This window comes from Myxocyprinus asiaticus, chromosome 8 (genome assembly GCF_019703515.2).
Source record: "Myxocyprinus asiaticus isolate MX2 ecotype Aquarium Trade chromosome 8, UBuf_Myxa_2, whole genome shotgun sequence".
Lineage (NCBI taxonomy): Eukaryota > Metazoa > Chordata > Actinopteri > Cypriniformes > Catostomidae > Myxocyprinus > Myxocyprinus asiaticus.
Window position 1 is genome coordinate 48,760,665 of NC_059351.1, and position 15,654 is coordinate 48,776,318.

The 15,654-nt window shown below is 37.5% G+C and overlaps 1 protein-coding gene across 1 annotated transcript in view; it reads left to right on the forward strand.

The window, feature by feature from the left end:
- Positions 1-12,793, forward strand: part of LOC127445018 (microtubule-associated serine/threonine-protein kinase 1-like) — a 92,225-nt gene extending 79,432 nt beyond the window's left edge. The window contains exons 18-27 of the mRNA XM_051704734.1: positions 680-802; positions 891-1,000; positions 4,224-4,384; positions 5,366-5,631; positions 6,446-6,679; positions 7,793-8,022; positions 8,152-8,274; positions 8,526-8,659; positions 8,788-8,975; positions 11,280-12,793. Coding sequence (XP_051560694.1) covers positions 680-802; positions 891-1,000; positions 4,224-4,384; positions 5,366-5,631; positions 6,446-6,679; positions 7,793-8,022; positions 8,152-8,274; positions 8,526-8,659; positions 8,788-8,975; positions 11,280-12,790 — 3,080 coding nt within the window. The 3' untranslated portion in view covers positions 12,791-12,793. The remainder of the gene's footprint in view (positions 1-679; positions 803-890; positions 1,001-4,223; positions 4,385-5,365; positions 5,632-6,445; positions 6,680-7,792; positions 8,023-8,151; positions 8,275-8,525; positions 8,660-8,787; positions 8,976-11,279) is intronic.
- The last annotated feature ends 2,861 nt before the right edge of the window (positions 12,794-15,654 follow it).

Here is a 15,654-nt window from a genome sequence, read left to right on the forward strand (position 1 = left end):
TGAATGGACCTGCAGAGCTGAGATAGTCATGCTATCTGGGATGGCTTGAAGGTTGAGTAAATGATGAGAGTAATTTTTGGGTGAACTATTCCTTTAATCCTTACCACTAAAATCTGACTTATTTACTGAAATGTTGTTTCAGGACCAATAATGATGTCCTAGTTCGATATTATCATATCAAAGGAATAGTTCACCAAAAAATAAAAATCTTACATCAATTACTCACCCTCATGCCTTTTCATGACTTTTTTTTCTTTGGTGGAACACAAAAGGAGAATTTTTGCACAGTGTCTGAGCCACAGTTTTAAAGTGAATAGAGGCTGTCAAGTTCCAAAAACGACCAAAGTAGTCCATACAATGCATGTACTAATCCCACTATAAGACTTAGGGGCCGTTCACACTGAACACGTTATATCATCCATCCGTGCTGTTTCTCTTTTGTTTTTCTATCATAAGTAATTGTAAGTGTAGATGTTTTTGATTGCTGAGGCGTGTCTTACAGATTTTTCAGTGTCATGTTTTTACATTGGGGAAACATTTTTGGGTAAAACATTTTTAGGTGAACTATTCCTTTAATTTTAGCAACACATTGCATTAACATAGCACCTATATCTAACTAGCATTGCAGGTTTATTTGTATACACTGTGTGTTTGTTGACATTTGTTTTCTTGCGAATAGGTGGAGCATTTGAAGTGAAGCAGCACTCGTTTTTCGCAGGACTGGACTGGAACGGTTTACTCCGTCAAAAAGCAGAGTTCATCCCTCATCTGGAGTCGGAAGAGGACACCAGCTACTTCGACAGTGAGGACGCTCACATTTGCATTCAACTCTAGCCCTTTATTCGCCATCGCACTATCTCTCATCATCTCTCTTCCTCCCTTTATCTCAGCACGGTCTGAGCGCTATCAGCACATCAACTCGTACGATGAGGATGACACGAACGATGATGAGCCGGTGGAGATAAGACAGTTCTCATCCTGCTCGCCGCGCTTCAGCAAGGTCAGTCTGACACAAATCTGCATCCATATTTCTTCAGAGCCTCTGATTGGCTCTGTTCCAAAACTTAGTGTGTTTCCTTGCTGTCTACTGACTGAAGTGGAACCTCATAAGTGACTTATTTGGAAGGCAGCAATTCCCCACGCCTCACAAACAGCGTTGCATACCAGTAAAATAGTCATTTTTTAAATAGATTTAACTATTTATATAGATACTTTTGGTAAGCCAACATTTTCCTCGCTTCATCCATCGAAAACACCATCACAGCTAAACAAACAAGCATAGAACTTAACAAACAAACACACACATCCTTATTTATTCATTCATTTAGTCATTTACACAAGCACACTTCAGTCTTTCTTTCTTTATCGTGGTCTAATCTCCTCTCTTTTGTACAGTTAATATACTCTGCATAAACTTTCCTTTCCCTGAACTGGCAGGAATTACTGTAAATGTGTTTGCTTTGAACACAGATGATTGATAAAGACACTTGTGTGAAGCAGTGGCCTTTAGATGAACTCACACACACACTCATACACACACTCTCGTAATGAGCCTCCTCTGATCATCCCTAATGTGAATATTATGCTGAGTATTCTTCTCAAGACATGGCAACCCTCTTCTGGAGCATTAGCTCAACAAAAACCTTACATTACATAAACAACCAGACAAGCACAATTATGTAAACAACAAAGCAATTGCATGATAAACTAATTAAACGTGAAGTGTGTAATGCTTACGATGTTACACATTTCTCAGATCGCAGCTTAATATTTAGAGACAACTATTATTAAAACTTTATTATTATTTTTAATGTCATTATTTTTGTAATTCTGTAATGGTGATGAGCATAGAAATGAAAATATGAACGTTTCCAGTGGTGTGATGAGGTGAGAAAAGTTTAACTTTATGCAAATGAGCCACGATGCAATGCATCGACTTTAAATACAGCAGGAGTGAAGACAGTGGAGCTCAAATGATTTGTCTCCTGTGAGATACTGTAGTCGAGTGTAGGCAAGATGAAAGTGAAGTTGATGTTACTGTGAGCGATTTTACTGTTCTATATAATTTGTGTCTGCCTGCATGCAGCGATATAATACAAAAAATTATGTGTCAGAAATTTTTGCATTCTGTGTACTTCTAATATTCTGAGTTTTATTCATGCATGGCTAAACATTGATCTTGTTCATGATATGATGCATTATGCATTGCTGTAATTTATATTTAAACGCTTACCTCTCCAGAATGCTCATTTTTAGTAGCAGGCAAACTGATTGCTTATCAAAGTGATATGATATCTTATTTTTACCAGCAATACGTGCTGTTTGTGTTCAGATTTTCAAAAGCTACTGCCAGTTGTGCAGCCCACCAATAAGAAGCCCAATATGACCAACAAAACAACCACTCAGCAATCTCTACCAAATCTCTAATAATTAAAATATATTATTATGTTGGCTTGACGAACCCAACATACTGTTTTATACAGACTTTGTATATGGGGTTTTAAAGGAATATTCCGGGTTAAGCTCAATCGACAGCATTTGTGGCATAATATTGATTACGACAATTTATTTTGACTTGCCCCTCCTTTTCTTTAAATTAAGCAAAAATCTTGGTTACAGTGAGGCACTTAAAATGGAAGTGAATGGGGCCAATCTGTAAACATTAAAATACTTACTTTTTCATGTCAACAAACCCTAAATGACCACAAAAATGACAATTTAAACAACTGTACAGCTCAAATAATACATGAGTTTTAACAGAAGATATAATGTAGACCAAAGACCAAAATTATCAATTGTAACTCCTCCTACAGCTTTCACACTACATCCACCAAACTTGGCACAGACCTTCAGACTGTTCTGACGCACATTGCCTTATCTATTCTAACTGATCGGAAAAACTGTTTTCGCACAGCGGATGATCAAATGTCAGAAAAATCCCTTTGATTTACATTGACAGAATGTTCAAAGGGGCCAACGGAATGTTCGTTAATTCAAACTTCATCTGTCAACAAATTCAAATATAAACAAACACAGGCAAGGCCTAACATATCATGGCTTATTTTTACCAGCAATATGTGCTATTTGTGTTCAGATTTTCAAACGCTATAATCAGTTGTGAAGCCCACCAATAATGTTAGGCATCTTGTGGCAGCCCAATATGACCAACAAAACAACCACTTGGCAATCTCTACCAAATCTCAAATTATGAAACTTTTTTTTATGGTGGCTTGATGAACCCAACATACTGTTATTATTCAGACTTTGTATATGGGGTTTTTTAAACCAAGTTTAAACCCCTAAACCAAGACCAAAATGATCTATTATAACTCCTCCTACAGCTTTCACACTACATCCACCAAACTTGGCACAGACCTTCAGACTGTTCTGACGCGCATTGCTTTATCTATTCTAACTGATCGGAAAAACTGTTTTCGCACAGCGGATGATCAAAAATCAGAAAAATCCCTTTGACTTACATTGACAGAATGTTCAAACGGACCAACGGAATGTTCGTTAATTCAAACTTCATCTGTCAACATATTCAAATGTAAACAAATACAGACAAGGCCTGACATATCATGGCTTTAGATTACAATACAAAATCTATCCATCCATCTATCTTTCTGTAGGTTTTATCTGAAGGTCTTGGCAAACTTTACTTATCCAAATTATAATAGAATATTCATGACTGGGAACAACTTTATACAAGTACAGTACTGTGGAGTGAAGGTGCAGTCACGTTTAACTTTGCATGTTGAAATTCCATGAAATACTGTCATCTTAATGGTAATCCACGCTATTAGGAATTTTGCGACATGCAAATTCGCAGCGTTGACCAATAGGAAGTTATTTCGTTTGGCAGCGACCTCTCTGTGGGCAGTGATTCATACATAGCTACAATGAATATTCACAATGGAAGAGGAAATCGTTTTAATGGTGAGTTTCTTTATATCTTTTAAAATGCATCAGAGGCTGCTTGGCAAGTAGTTTATGCAGATTGCACATGCGCTTCACATCCGGCCATGCCTTCTTCACTCGTGGAATTTCATTGTGCAAAAGTTAATGTGACCATGCCATAACCTAAGGTTACCTTTCTTGCTACATGGCACGTTACTTGTAGAAATCGTGCAACCTTGCAACCTTTCATTCACCTTCCCTGAGCATACACCACATGTAAAGTGTAGACAAAGCAGTCTTTGGCACTGTTGTGTGTCTTTCAGGTGTACAGCAGTATGGAACATCTGTCCCAACTGGAGCAGAAGACCCCTGTGGTCACCTGTCGAGAGCACAAAGGTCGCCGTGACGACAAGATGGCCAAGAGAGAGAGTCTGGGGAGCTTCAGTATGAGGGATAAGAGCTGGAGAACAGGATCACCTGAGATGTATGTATGGGAGAAAACATCATTTGATATTTCACTATGCTAGTGCATATGAAGATGCAATCTTCATGGCAAAAAATCGAACTGCAATGTACACAATTCATACAGAAATAAAATTCATACAGTTTTAAAACACTTTTTACTCTGAATACTATAGGTGATCTTTTGATTAATAATTATATATTTTAATAATATTTGCAATAATATTGTTTATTTTGAAAATATGCATGTCTCTGCTTTATATTGCAATTGAGTAGAGACATTTTTCATGTAAGAAAAGTAGAAAAAATGTTTTGTTGAAATATAGTATATTTAGTATGTAGTATAGTAAAAGGGTAAAAAGTAAGTAAAATAATACAATTGTATTTAATCATTTACAGAAAAACAATCATCACTAATTTTACTCACTGATTTTATAAAAACACCAAATGGACTGTTATGCTCTTTATCATAGATTGTTAATCAAAATTTCTTAGAAAACCTTTATACTTAACAGTGATGTTAAGTGTAATTAAGTGCATTTCAATTTTTTATACCTTCCTCCATCTTGAAAATCAACTTAAATAATGAAATTACCCAATGGTGTTAATGGTTGTAATTACTTTAGTTTGAATGAGGAGTTACACAACAAAAGAGCATGTCTGCCAATGGTAAATTATTCCTTTGTATATTCTACAATCAGAGGTGTAGATTCCAGGAGGGATGGGGGGGGAGGTAAACCCCCCCCCCCCCCCCCGCCCCTCCAATAATCAAAACAATCAATGGAAACATGGAAATTCTTCACACTGTAACCCCCCCAATGTTCAAGCCAATTCTACGCCCTTGTGTACAATTATTTAGTGTGACTTTTAATATAATTCAAAAGAAGATAATTAATATAGCATGTTAGGTTGAATGTAGGATTGAGGAGTTTCATTTGGTAAATGTTCAAATGGAAATGCCACCTTAATTACACATGAAACATTCTAGTTTTTATCTCCAAAGGAAGCGTCTGTCGTGCTCTGAGTCTCTGTTTATGGAGGGAGACTGCAGTCCTCCAATGGGTGCCCGGCGTCGGTTCTCAGCCCTGATGGACACGCACCGGTTTGCCGCTCCTCAAGAGGGTGATGGAGAGCTCATCGCACGACAGGGTGGCGCTAAAGCCTCTGGATCATTAGTAGAGGGAGTCAGTGCTCCATCATCTTCCAGTGCTAACGAACAGAGAAACGCTGGGAAGGAAGCGATGTCGAAAAGTGCCAGTAAAGGGGCAGGTGAGTGGAAGAAACTTGAATGAAACTTATTATAGATGTAGTCTGGTGTAGCTAGACTTTTGACTATCAGAATAAAGTCTAATCCACATTTCAACTTATTCTAGTCAGAAACCTACAGAAGATACTGTATGACTGGCATGTAAAGTGACCAGCCACAATTGTTTTGTTTTTACCTGACTTTCAGAGATGGGGTTATCCAAAATAGATTATACCACAAAAATAGACCAAAGTGAAAAAAAACAAAAATAAAATAAAATAATGGTATGTCAGTCTCCACAAACAGTTGTGCAGAAAACTGTGGAAAAAATAGCGTAAATTGTGTGTATACTTTGTGATCAGAATTTCTATCCATCCATAAGCAAAAAGTACTGATTATTTCAGAAAACAACTCAAAAACATAGTGGAATGTACAGTTCTGCTCATGGATATCTAGTTTGTTTGCTACTGAGAGCCTCAAACAATACTGAGGATCTCTCAGAGATTAAATGCCACTAACTTGGCAAACTTTGGGAAACCTGGTGATTAGTTATTCCTCAAATCGCTCTTTGTATCATCCCGGTACTTTGTAAACACAACTTGGTTTCCGGGCAGACTGATAAAAAAACAAAACATTTCTTATTACTCCCAGAACTGGCATAAAGCTAGCCAATAAAATAAGAGCTTGCCAGATGGAGAAAGTGCTTCCCATTTTTGTGCTCAGTATGCATCAGGTTATATTAGTTAAATGGACTGATTTACCCTGATCAGACTAGATTTTACACCTTGCTTGCAGTTTGTGATGAGAAGTTTAAATCTGTAAATGTACATTTGGTAGACAAACCATCCAGACCAGGTGAGATATCAGCACCACAGGCCATACCTGCTGCAGTCTCCAGGGATACGGTTGCCATGGGTGACCCCGTCAGTCAGCGAGCGACCAAGGATCTGGTGCTGCGGCGAGCTCGTCATCAGCAACTGTCCGGCGACGGGGAGAAACGCACCTCGCGTCCCGGCAACAAGGTCATCAAATCTGCATCTGCCACGGCGCTGTCTGTCATCATACCTGGAGGTACAGTTCTGCCTCCAAACACCAGGGGGAGCTATAAGTTGTTCATTAACACTGTTGTGAGACTATTGAAAAATAATGTTTTTAAAAATTAAGTATTGGGGTGAATCACATGAAACCTGTCAAGAAAAAGTCAGGGACGTAATTCACCGCACACTAAAAATAAATATATATATATATTATTTTTGCTTAAAGTTGAACAATTTGACAATTTCTAGGGACAATATCGTCACCAAGCAAAATTGCAAAAATAAGGATTGTTTACAGACAGGTTTTTAAATACACTCTTCCTGTCTGCCATTGGTCGAAAAAAGATAGCCCCTCCCCACACACCCCATTGGTCGGGCTGGTTGGAATGCAATATTTTGATATCGCCACATCAACAAACCAATGACTTGTTGTTGGCTGCATATTAAATTTAAAAATAAAGTAAAAGTAAAAAAATAATTAACATTGAAAAATCTATATAAAAAATGTACCTTAGCTTTAGAGAAAATTAGACCTTTTTGTATTGTTACATAATTTTTTATGACAATTTCTTTACTGTAATTCGGCAGTACTTACAGATGACTTAAATTGTAAAGTATTAATGCATCATGGTTGTATTTAGAGTAATATCTTAAATATATGCTGATTGAAATAGAAAAATCATTTTATTACATCACTTTATTTGTTGTAATATAGGAAAAACTATACTGTAATGAGAATCTAATGAGAATCACCATTTTAAAATAATAAGAATTACAAAAAAATAAAAGAAAATAAACCGTCCAGACATGGTAATGTGATTTGGGGAGGTAATGTGCTTAATTAATTGTCATGAAAATATTATAATATTATAAAAGAATAATAAAATAAAAATATAATAAGAAGAATAAAATAATGTCACAATGCAAAAAATATTAATGATCCTAATAGGATTCAATTTCTTTAATATATATACATATATACTGTATATACTATATATATATATATATATATATATATATATATATATATATATATATATATATATATATACATATACACACATACTTATATATGATTATATATGTGCATGTTTTAGATTATATATTATATGATACATATATTAATTCTTGAATTATTCATATTTAGTTGAGCAGCACACTAGCTCTCCACTGGCCAGTCCAATGTCCCCTCGTTCTCTCTCGTCCAACCCCTCATCGCGAGACTCCTCCCCCAGCCGCGACTACTGCCCCACTGTCACGGTGCCTCGGTCACCAATCACCATCCACCGCTCTGGCAAGAAGTATGGCTTCACCCTCCGGGCCATTCGGGTGTACATCGGAGACACTGACGTCTATAGTGTACACCACATCGTTTGGGTAAAATAGAGAATAAGAGAAATATGATAGAACACATAATTTCAATGAGACAATCATTTAATAGTCCTTTTTTTTAATAAAGACACTATGATTTTTTTAATTGGTATTACTGTCCTCATCCAATCACAGCATGTGGAGGATGGAGGCCCAGCCCAGGAGGCGGGACTGTGTGCTGGTGACCTCATCACTCACGTCAATGGAGAATCTGTGCATGGATTGGTCCATACTGAGGTGGTAGAGCTCATTCTTAAGGTAAGACATCAGATCAGAATCATAAGTCACAGTTCAAAATGAATAGCATAAGCCACATTATTTTAGATCATTCATGTCCATAGTGGGACAAGGTATGAACTGAAGTTTAATACTTGGGCTAAGGGGTTTGTTCAAATCCCTAATCCTAAGTACCCTAAGTATGAGCAATAGTAGTAGTCATGCTTGCTTTAGCAAACATCACTAATAAATATCCAAACAGGCCTCCATGTTTCTTGTTTTTCTCTGTTCAGAGTGGAAACAAGGTGACCGTGACCACTACACCCTTTGAGAACACCTCCATTAAAGTGGGACCAGCACGCAAGTCAAGCTACAAGTCCAAGATGGCCAGACGCAGTAAGAGGACAGTCAAAGAGGGACAGGAGAGGTACATCTCTTATATCTTAGATCAAGAAAATCTTGTTCTGTTCAGTTTGGGTTTTCTTTTTTGTTGAGCAGATAAATAAAGTTATCTCTTTTCTAACCTCTGTCTTTTCTTTCAATTGTCATTTACAGTAAGAAACGTGGCTCTTTGTTCCGCAAAATAACTAAGCAGTCCAACCTGCTGCATACGAGTCACAGTCTGTCGTCTCTGAACAGATCCCTTTCGTCCAGTGAAAGTCTCCCTGGCTCACCTACACACAGTCTGTCTGCTCACTCCCCCACACAGAGCTATCGCTCAAGCCCCGAATCGTCCCACCTTGGTGAGTAGATCAAAACAGCAAAAAATAAAAATAAAATTATATATATAATCGTAAATATATGAGTAAATTTTCGTAGAAATTCGCGCGTAAAATTGACCTTCCCGAAAACGTTCATTCTGATTCACATATGCCGCGTAAACCTCAGAAATGTTCGGAGATGAGGTGCATGTTAATGAATACCAATCATTTGTAAACAGGGCGCACGTGCACGCTCATTCACAATTATCATAATCCACACCTACGAATTACAAGTGACACCCAAGTAAGGATGACATCACGTAGGTGAGTATTATGATTTCAATATGTCTAAACAAAAGAGGTTAAAGAAGAAACATTTCTCGAATGCAGAAATAGAAGTTTTACTGGCTGAAGTGCATTCAAAATGCAACATTTTGTTTTCAAGTGTGCACAGTGGTGCATCAGGTCCCAGAAAAAAGGAAGCTTGGCAGCAAGTTACAGATGCTGTTAACACGATTTCATCCATTAACCAAACAGTCCAGGAGGTTAAAAGAAAATATTTCGACATGAAACTCGACTGTAAAAATCGCATTAGCTTACACCGACAAGAACTTGCATGAACTGGAGGAGGACCGCCAACAACAAGCTTATCCGTGTCTAATGAATGCATCGCCAACATCATTAGTGAAACCTCTCTGTCAGGTATAATTCCCGATGGTGACAGTGACTCTTCAGCACAGTCGGATGGTAAATGCATCAGTTGTACTTTTCCTGAACATTAGTCTAGATCATGTATAGGTGGATCATGTAAAACCTTATAATTCAAGGTTTGGAAACCCATTTTCAATTACCTCTGTGAACATATACATTTATTTTCATGTTTATTATAAATAAACAAATAAATAAATAAATATCAAATGTTATTAAGTTAAATAGTCCTACTTGTATCAAAATGCAGTCTCATCAGTTTGTCTGAACAAACAGAAATTTTTTGGATGTGTATTGCGCACCATTTGCGTGTGTTCAGGAGCAGGTGTAAATTTATTTTGTACCAACTAACATTTTGAAAATACGAAAACGTTCATGAATACGAAAATGTACGTCAAAATGCTTTACAAATGGTTTACAAACAAATTTGTTCTGCTCCTGTTTCATGAATGAAGCCCAATGAAAGAATGTTTTCACACTTGCATAATTTGGCTAAATTACAGTTTGACTGACATTATTCTTATTTTTTTTTTTTTTTTACATCACGTCTTATTTCATCTCAAGGATGCTCTTCACTGACACTTTTGTAGAATTGGTTAACCAGTACACTAAATTACACTAACAAATAGCAGATGCTATTTGCACCCTGGTGCAAATAATGGTATATGCTATTTACACCTCAGTGCAAATAGTGGCAGATATTATTTGCACCCCAACCCTGGTGCAAATAATGGTAGATACTAATTGCACCCTGGTGCAAATATTGTCAGAAACTACTACTACTACTACTAAATACTAACATACAGTATAGGCATCACTGCCATCTGTTGATTGTGTTTATTTAGAGTCCCACAGACACACTACATTAACCCCTACCCCTAAACCTAACCTTAACCTTACCTATTTTTTGTAAATTTACTGTAACCACAAAATTAACCATGGTTACTATATTAACAAAATATTACTGTACCGACATTCACCTTGACCAGATCACTGCAACAACATTTATATTCATTTTTATCAATTATTTTAAGTAGTATTAAATTAAATATGGTGGAATCAGGAAATCAGATAGGAAAAAGAGTGTCACAAAATGCAGATTCAAACCGCAGTCACTAGGACAACAGTACACAATCACACACTGTCTTTACTCCTCATGCCCTGCAGCGACATCTGTTGTTTGGTTTGTCATATATTTCTTTGGTTCCATCACACTATTGGGATGCAAATAGCTGCACTGTGTGGCAGATGTTCATTAGACCAGGGTACATATAGACACTCCGTTGCGTCGCGCCACGTCAATGGACGTGCCCGGTGTAGACAGGGTGTTAGCTCTCTCAAGCTCACCTGTTGCTGTGTTTAGGAAACGTAATGGGCAAATAAGTAGCACATTAATTATTAATAATATTCACAATTTTGGTTAATATTATATTGGCAACAAAATAATATAGAATATATAATAAATATTTTATATGTTGCCCTGCCCAAGTTAACCAAAAGCAGCGTTGTCTTATTTACAATAAAAGAAACAGTAAAACAGAAGAGTTCACTCATAAGCCAGAAAGAGTTGAATGAACAAATTCATTTAAAATTTTACTTAAGAATCAGTATAATTGGCTTTTGGTGTTTTTGTCCCAGGTGCCACCTCTCAGAGCAGTTCTCAAGCCTCAAGTACCCCAAACTCCCCCGCAACAACCCAGCACATGCGGCCCAGCTCCCTGCATGGACTTTCCCCTAAACTACACCGTCAATATCGGTCAGCCCGCTGCAAGTCTGCAGGCAACATCCCTTTATCTCCACTGGCTCATACACCATCACCTACCCAGTCTTCTCCACCTCCTTTGCCTGGGCACACAGTCGGGAGTTCCAATACTACCCAAACCTTCCCTGCCAAACTTCACTCGTCCCCACCAATCATTCGGCCAAGACCCAAGAGTGCTGAGCCACCCAGGTCACCTCTTCTCAAAAGAGTACAGTCAGCAGAGAAACTTGGGTCACCTCTTTCAGCGTCGTCTGAGAAGAAAGGCATTGGTGTGATGAGGAAGCATAGCTTGGAGGTCGGACATTCGGATTACCGTAAGGACGGTTTCCTCTGTGAGCTGGGCCTGCAGAGTCTGATTGAAATTGAAGGTGAGAATTTGGCATCTGCCCCGGCAACTTCTCCATCACCACCTGAAACGGGCATGTTAAAGCCGGTGAGGAAGTTGGGCAGACAGGAGTCACCTTTAAGTCGAGAGGCTTTGCTGGCTGGGAGAGGAAAGGAACGAGAAAAGGAGAGGACTGGCGAACCAAGCCAAGTTAGTGATCATAAACTTGGGGTGGTCAAAGAGAAGTTCCCTCCTGGTGGAATTAGTCCACCTGGAATTGATGAAGTGGAGAAAGCTCCAAGTGTCGAAGTTTCTCAGCGGTCGCCTTCCACTCTGCAAGAAGCTTGCTTGGTTAAACCCCAGACTGGGCAGCCTCCGTTCACCAAATCTTCTCCAGTAGCATCAGAATCTAAACCTAGTGTAGTTGCCTCCATTCCATCAGCCATGACCACAGTGTCTTCTGCCGAAACTACTGATCCAAAGATTATCAAGCAAGCAGGAAATGATGAACAAGTAAGTCTTTCAAAGATTCCAAGTAAGACGACCCAAAGTCAGCAAGGAGGAACCAATACACCTTCAAGCTCTGTGAGTACATCAAGTGTTATAATCAAAGATTCTTTGGATAAAGAATTGGGAATGGATGCTGGCAAGAAAGGAGTGAAACAAGAAGTTGGGAAGACATCAACTTTAATTAAGCAAAGTGCACCATGTTCTGCTTCTGCAAAGACAACAGGCACTGAGGTAACCAAAGCAAGTAAAGGACCTTTTGATGGTGAGGGTCTTAAAAAGGGTACATTAGATCCTATTTCCATAACTTCAGATGTTAGGGTGAGAACTGCCTTATCTCCAGCAAAAGGGGTTGTTCCATCTCATCCACCTCATGTGCAATGCTCTGCTTTGGGTAAACTGAGGCAGGAAAAGGGTCTCACTCCGGTCAGCTGCTACCGTGGCACATTTGATTGGGAGGACAAATGTCTCTTGGAGGTTGTTGAGGAACATTCTCCATCTCCTACACCTTCTCCAACTGGACTGTCTCCTGATGTTCCCAAATCTCAACCTTAGTCTCCTGGTGAAAGATTTGAATTGGCCAAACATTTGATTAGCACTGAGAAATCCATAGAGCTGATTAAAGGTCTAACTCGGGAGGGGCCTAAGGCCAAAGGTACCACCAAATCTTTGAAGGTCACCAAAGCTTGTGCACCAGGGAAAACTGAGGCCGCTTCTGGGAGTCAGCCAAGCTCCAAAGGGGTGGATCAGAGCACATCTTGCGCCTCTCTGCATGTGAAGACTGCCAGCACTCCTAAGAATGGCTCTTGATCTTGTAGTAGTCATAAAATAAATGCCTTTTTAGGTGGTTTAGCAGAATTCAGTGTTTTCAAGCACTTAAACATTTAGGATCATTCCAGGCAGTGAAGACAACTATGCTGAAAAAAAAGAAAACAACTTATTTATAACAACTGAATGTTATTAATTGTACATTCAGAGCTGTAAAATTATGACAGATGTATTATATATGAATGTGTCTCGGGTGTTTGTATGTGTGTGAAAATTGGTGCATGTTTTGTGGTGCTTGTGCATCAAGGTATAAAGGCAGGCGCAAAGTGCTTTAACAGATCAAACAATGCTGAATACTGTGAACACCAAAACAATGTCACTCCATTTTCTAAAGTGACCAACCACATGATTTCTTTAAACAAACCAAACTTTGATAAAGTCACTGAATAGACAACGTTTTTGGCATAGTCGTAATGTTATCAATGACACTCAGCTTCTGTGGCTATTTTGGAATGTGTTTTATTTAGGAGTTTCTTAGCAAGATTAGCTAGCCTTTTAATGGCTGGCATGCATCCCTGCTGAAAAGAAAAACAGGTGGTAACACCTTACAATAATGATCTATTAATAATTCTTTACAATAAGGTTGTATTTGTTAACTTTTGTTAACTACATTAGTTTACACGAACTTACAATGAACAATACCTTTACAGCATTTATTAATCTAGATTAATTTTAATTTCAGCATATGCTAATACATTCTTTAAATTAAACGTTGCATGTTAACATTAATTAATGCATTTTGAACTAACAATGAACAACTATATTTTCATAAATTAACAAGATAAATTATGTAAAAAAAATTGTAAATTGTTAGTTCATGCATTAATGTTAACAAATAGAAACTTATTGTAAAGTGTTACTGTTTTATTCATTACTATGAGTCAATGCATTACCTTAGGTATCATAAACTAACAATGAACAGTTATTTTTTTTACAGTATTTATTAATCTTGGTTAATGTTAATATAACAAAATACTGTTGTTCATTGTTTGTTCATGTTAGTTCATAATACGTTGTTACTATGTTAACATATACAACTTTTAATATTAAAAATATGTTAGTATATGTAGAAATCATACCATACAGTAAATCAAGATTAATAAATGGTGTAAAAGTATTTTTCATTGTTAGTTTAACTAGTGTATCAACTAATGTTAACGAAAACAGCCTTATAGTAAAGTGTTACCGAAAAAAATAAAGTTCTGATAAATTGTGAGAAATTCGTAAGAAGGTATCTAGCTATAAACATTGACAGTTCTTCCATTCTTAAGAAGTATTTTCGGGAATACAAAATAATTTGTACTTTATTTCTTAAGTTAGAAAATAGTAATTAAGAAGAATTGTATTTAATTAAAATATAAAATATTTTTTAGAATATTTAGTGAAGCCAACCCCAAATTAGCAAGTCTGTAAGTAGCGGGCATGCATCCCTGCAAAAACAAAAGACAAAATTTACCAGCTTAACCAGCATACAGTTTCTCTGCTGGTCTAGGCTGGTTTATGCTGGTTTAGTACTGGTCTAGCTGGTGACTAGATTTGCTGTTTTGTTTTGATTTTTCCTTAAGCAGAGATACTAATTTTATATATATATATATACACACACACTGGCAGCCAAAAGTTTGGAATAATATACAGATTTTGCTCTTATGGAAAGAAATTGGTACTTTTATTCACCAAAGTGGCATTCAACTGATCTCAATGTACAGTCAGGACATTAATAATGTGAAAAATTACTATTACAGTTTGAAAAAGAAATTCAGAACTTCTTAAACGACTTCAAAGAGTTCTCATCAAAAAATCCTCCACGTGCAGCAATGACAGCTTTGCAGATCCTTGTTATTCTAGCTGTCAGTTTGTCCAGATACTCAGGTGACATTTCACCCCACACTTCCTGTAGCACTTGCCATAGATGCGGCTGTCTTGTCGGGCACTTCTCACGCACCTTACAGTCTAGCTGATCCCACAAAAGCTCAATGGGGTTAAGATCCATAACACTCTTTTCCAATTATCTGTTGTCCAATGTCTGTGTTTATTTGCCCACTCGAACCTTTTCTTTTTGTTTTTCTGTTTCAAAAGTGGCTTTTTCTTTGCAATTCTTCCCATAAGGCCTGCACCCCTGAGTCTTCTCTTTACTGTTGTACATGAAACTGGTGTTGAGCGGGTAGAATTCAATGAAGCTGTCAGCTGAGGACATGTGAGGTGTCTGTTTCTCAAACTAGAGACTCTGATGTACTTATCCTCTTGTTTAGTTGTACATCTGTTCTTCCACATCTCTTTCTGTCCTTGTTAGAGCCAGTTGTCCTTTGTCTTTGAAGACTGTAGTGTACACCTTTGTATGAAATCTTCAGTTTTTTGGCAGTTTCATGCATTGTATAGCCTTCATTCCTCAAAACAATGATTGACTGATGAGTTTCTAGAGAAAGCTGTTTCTTTTTTGCCATTTTTGACCTAATATTGACCTTAAGACATGCCAGTCTATTGCATAATGTGGCAACTCAAAAACAAACACAAAGACAATGTTAAGATTCATTTAATGAACCAAATAGCTTTCAACTGTGTTTGATATAATGGAAAGTGATTTTCTAGTACCA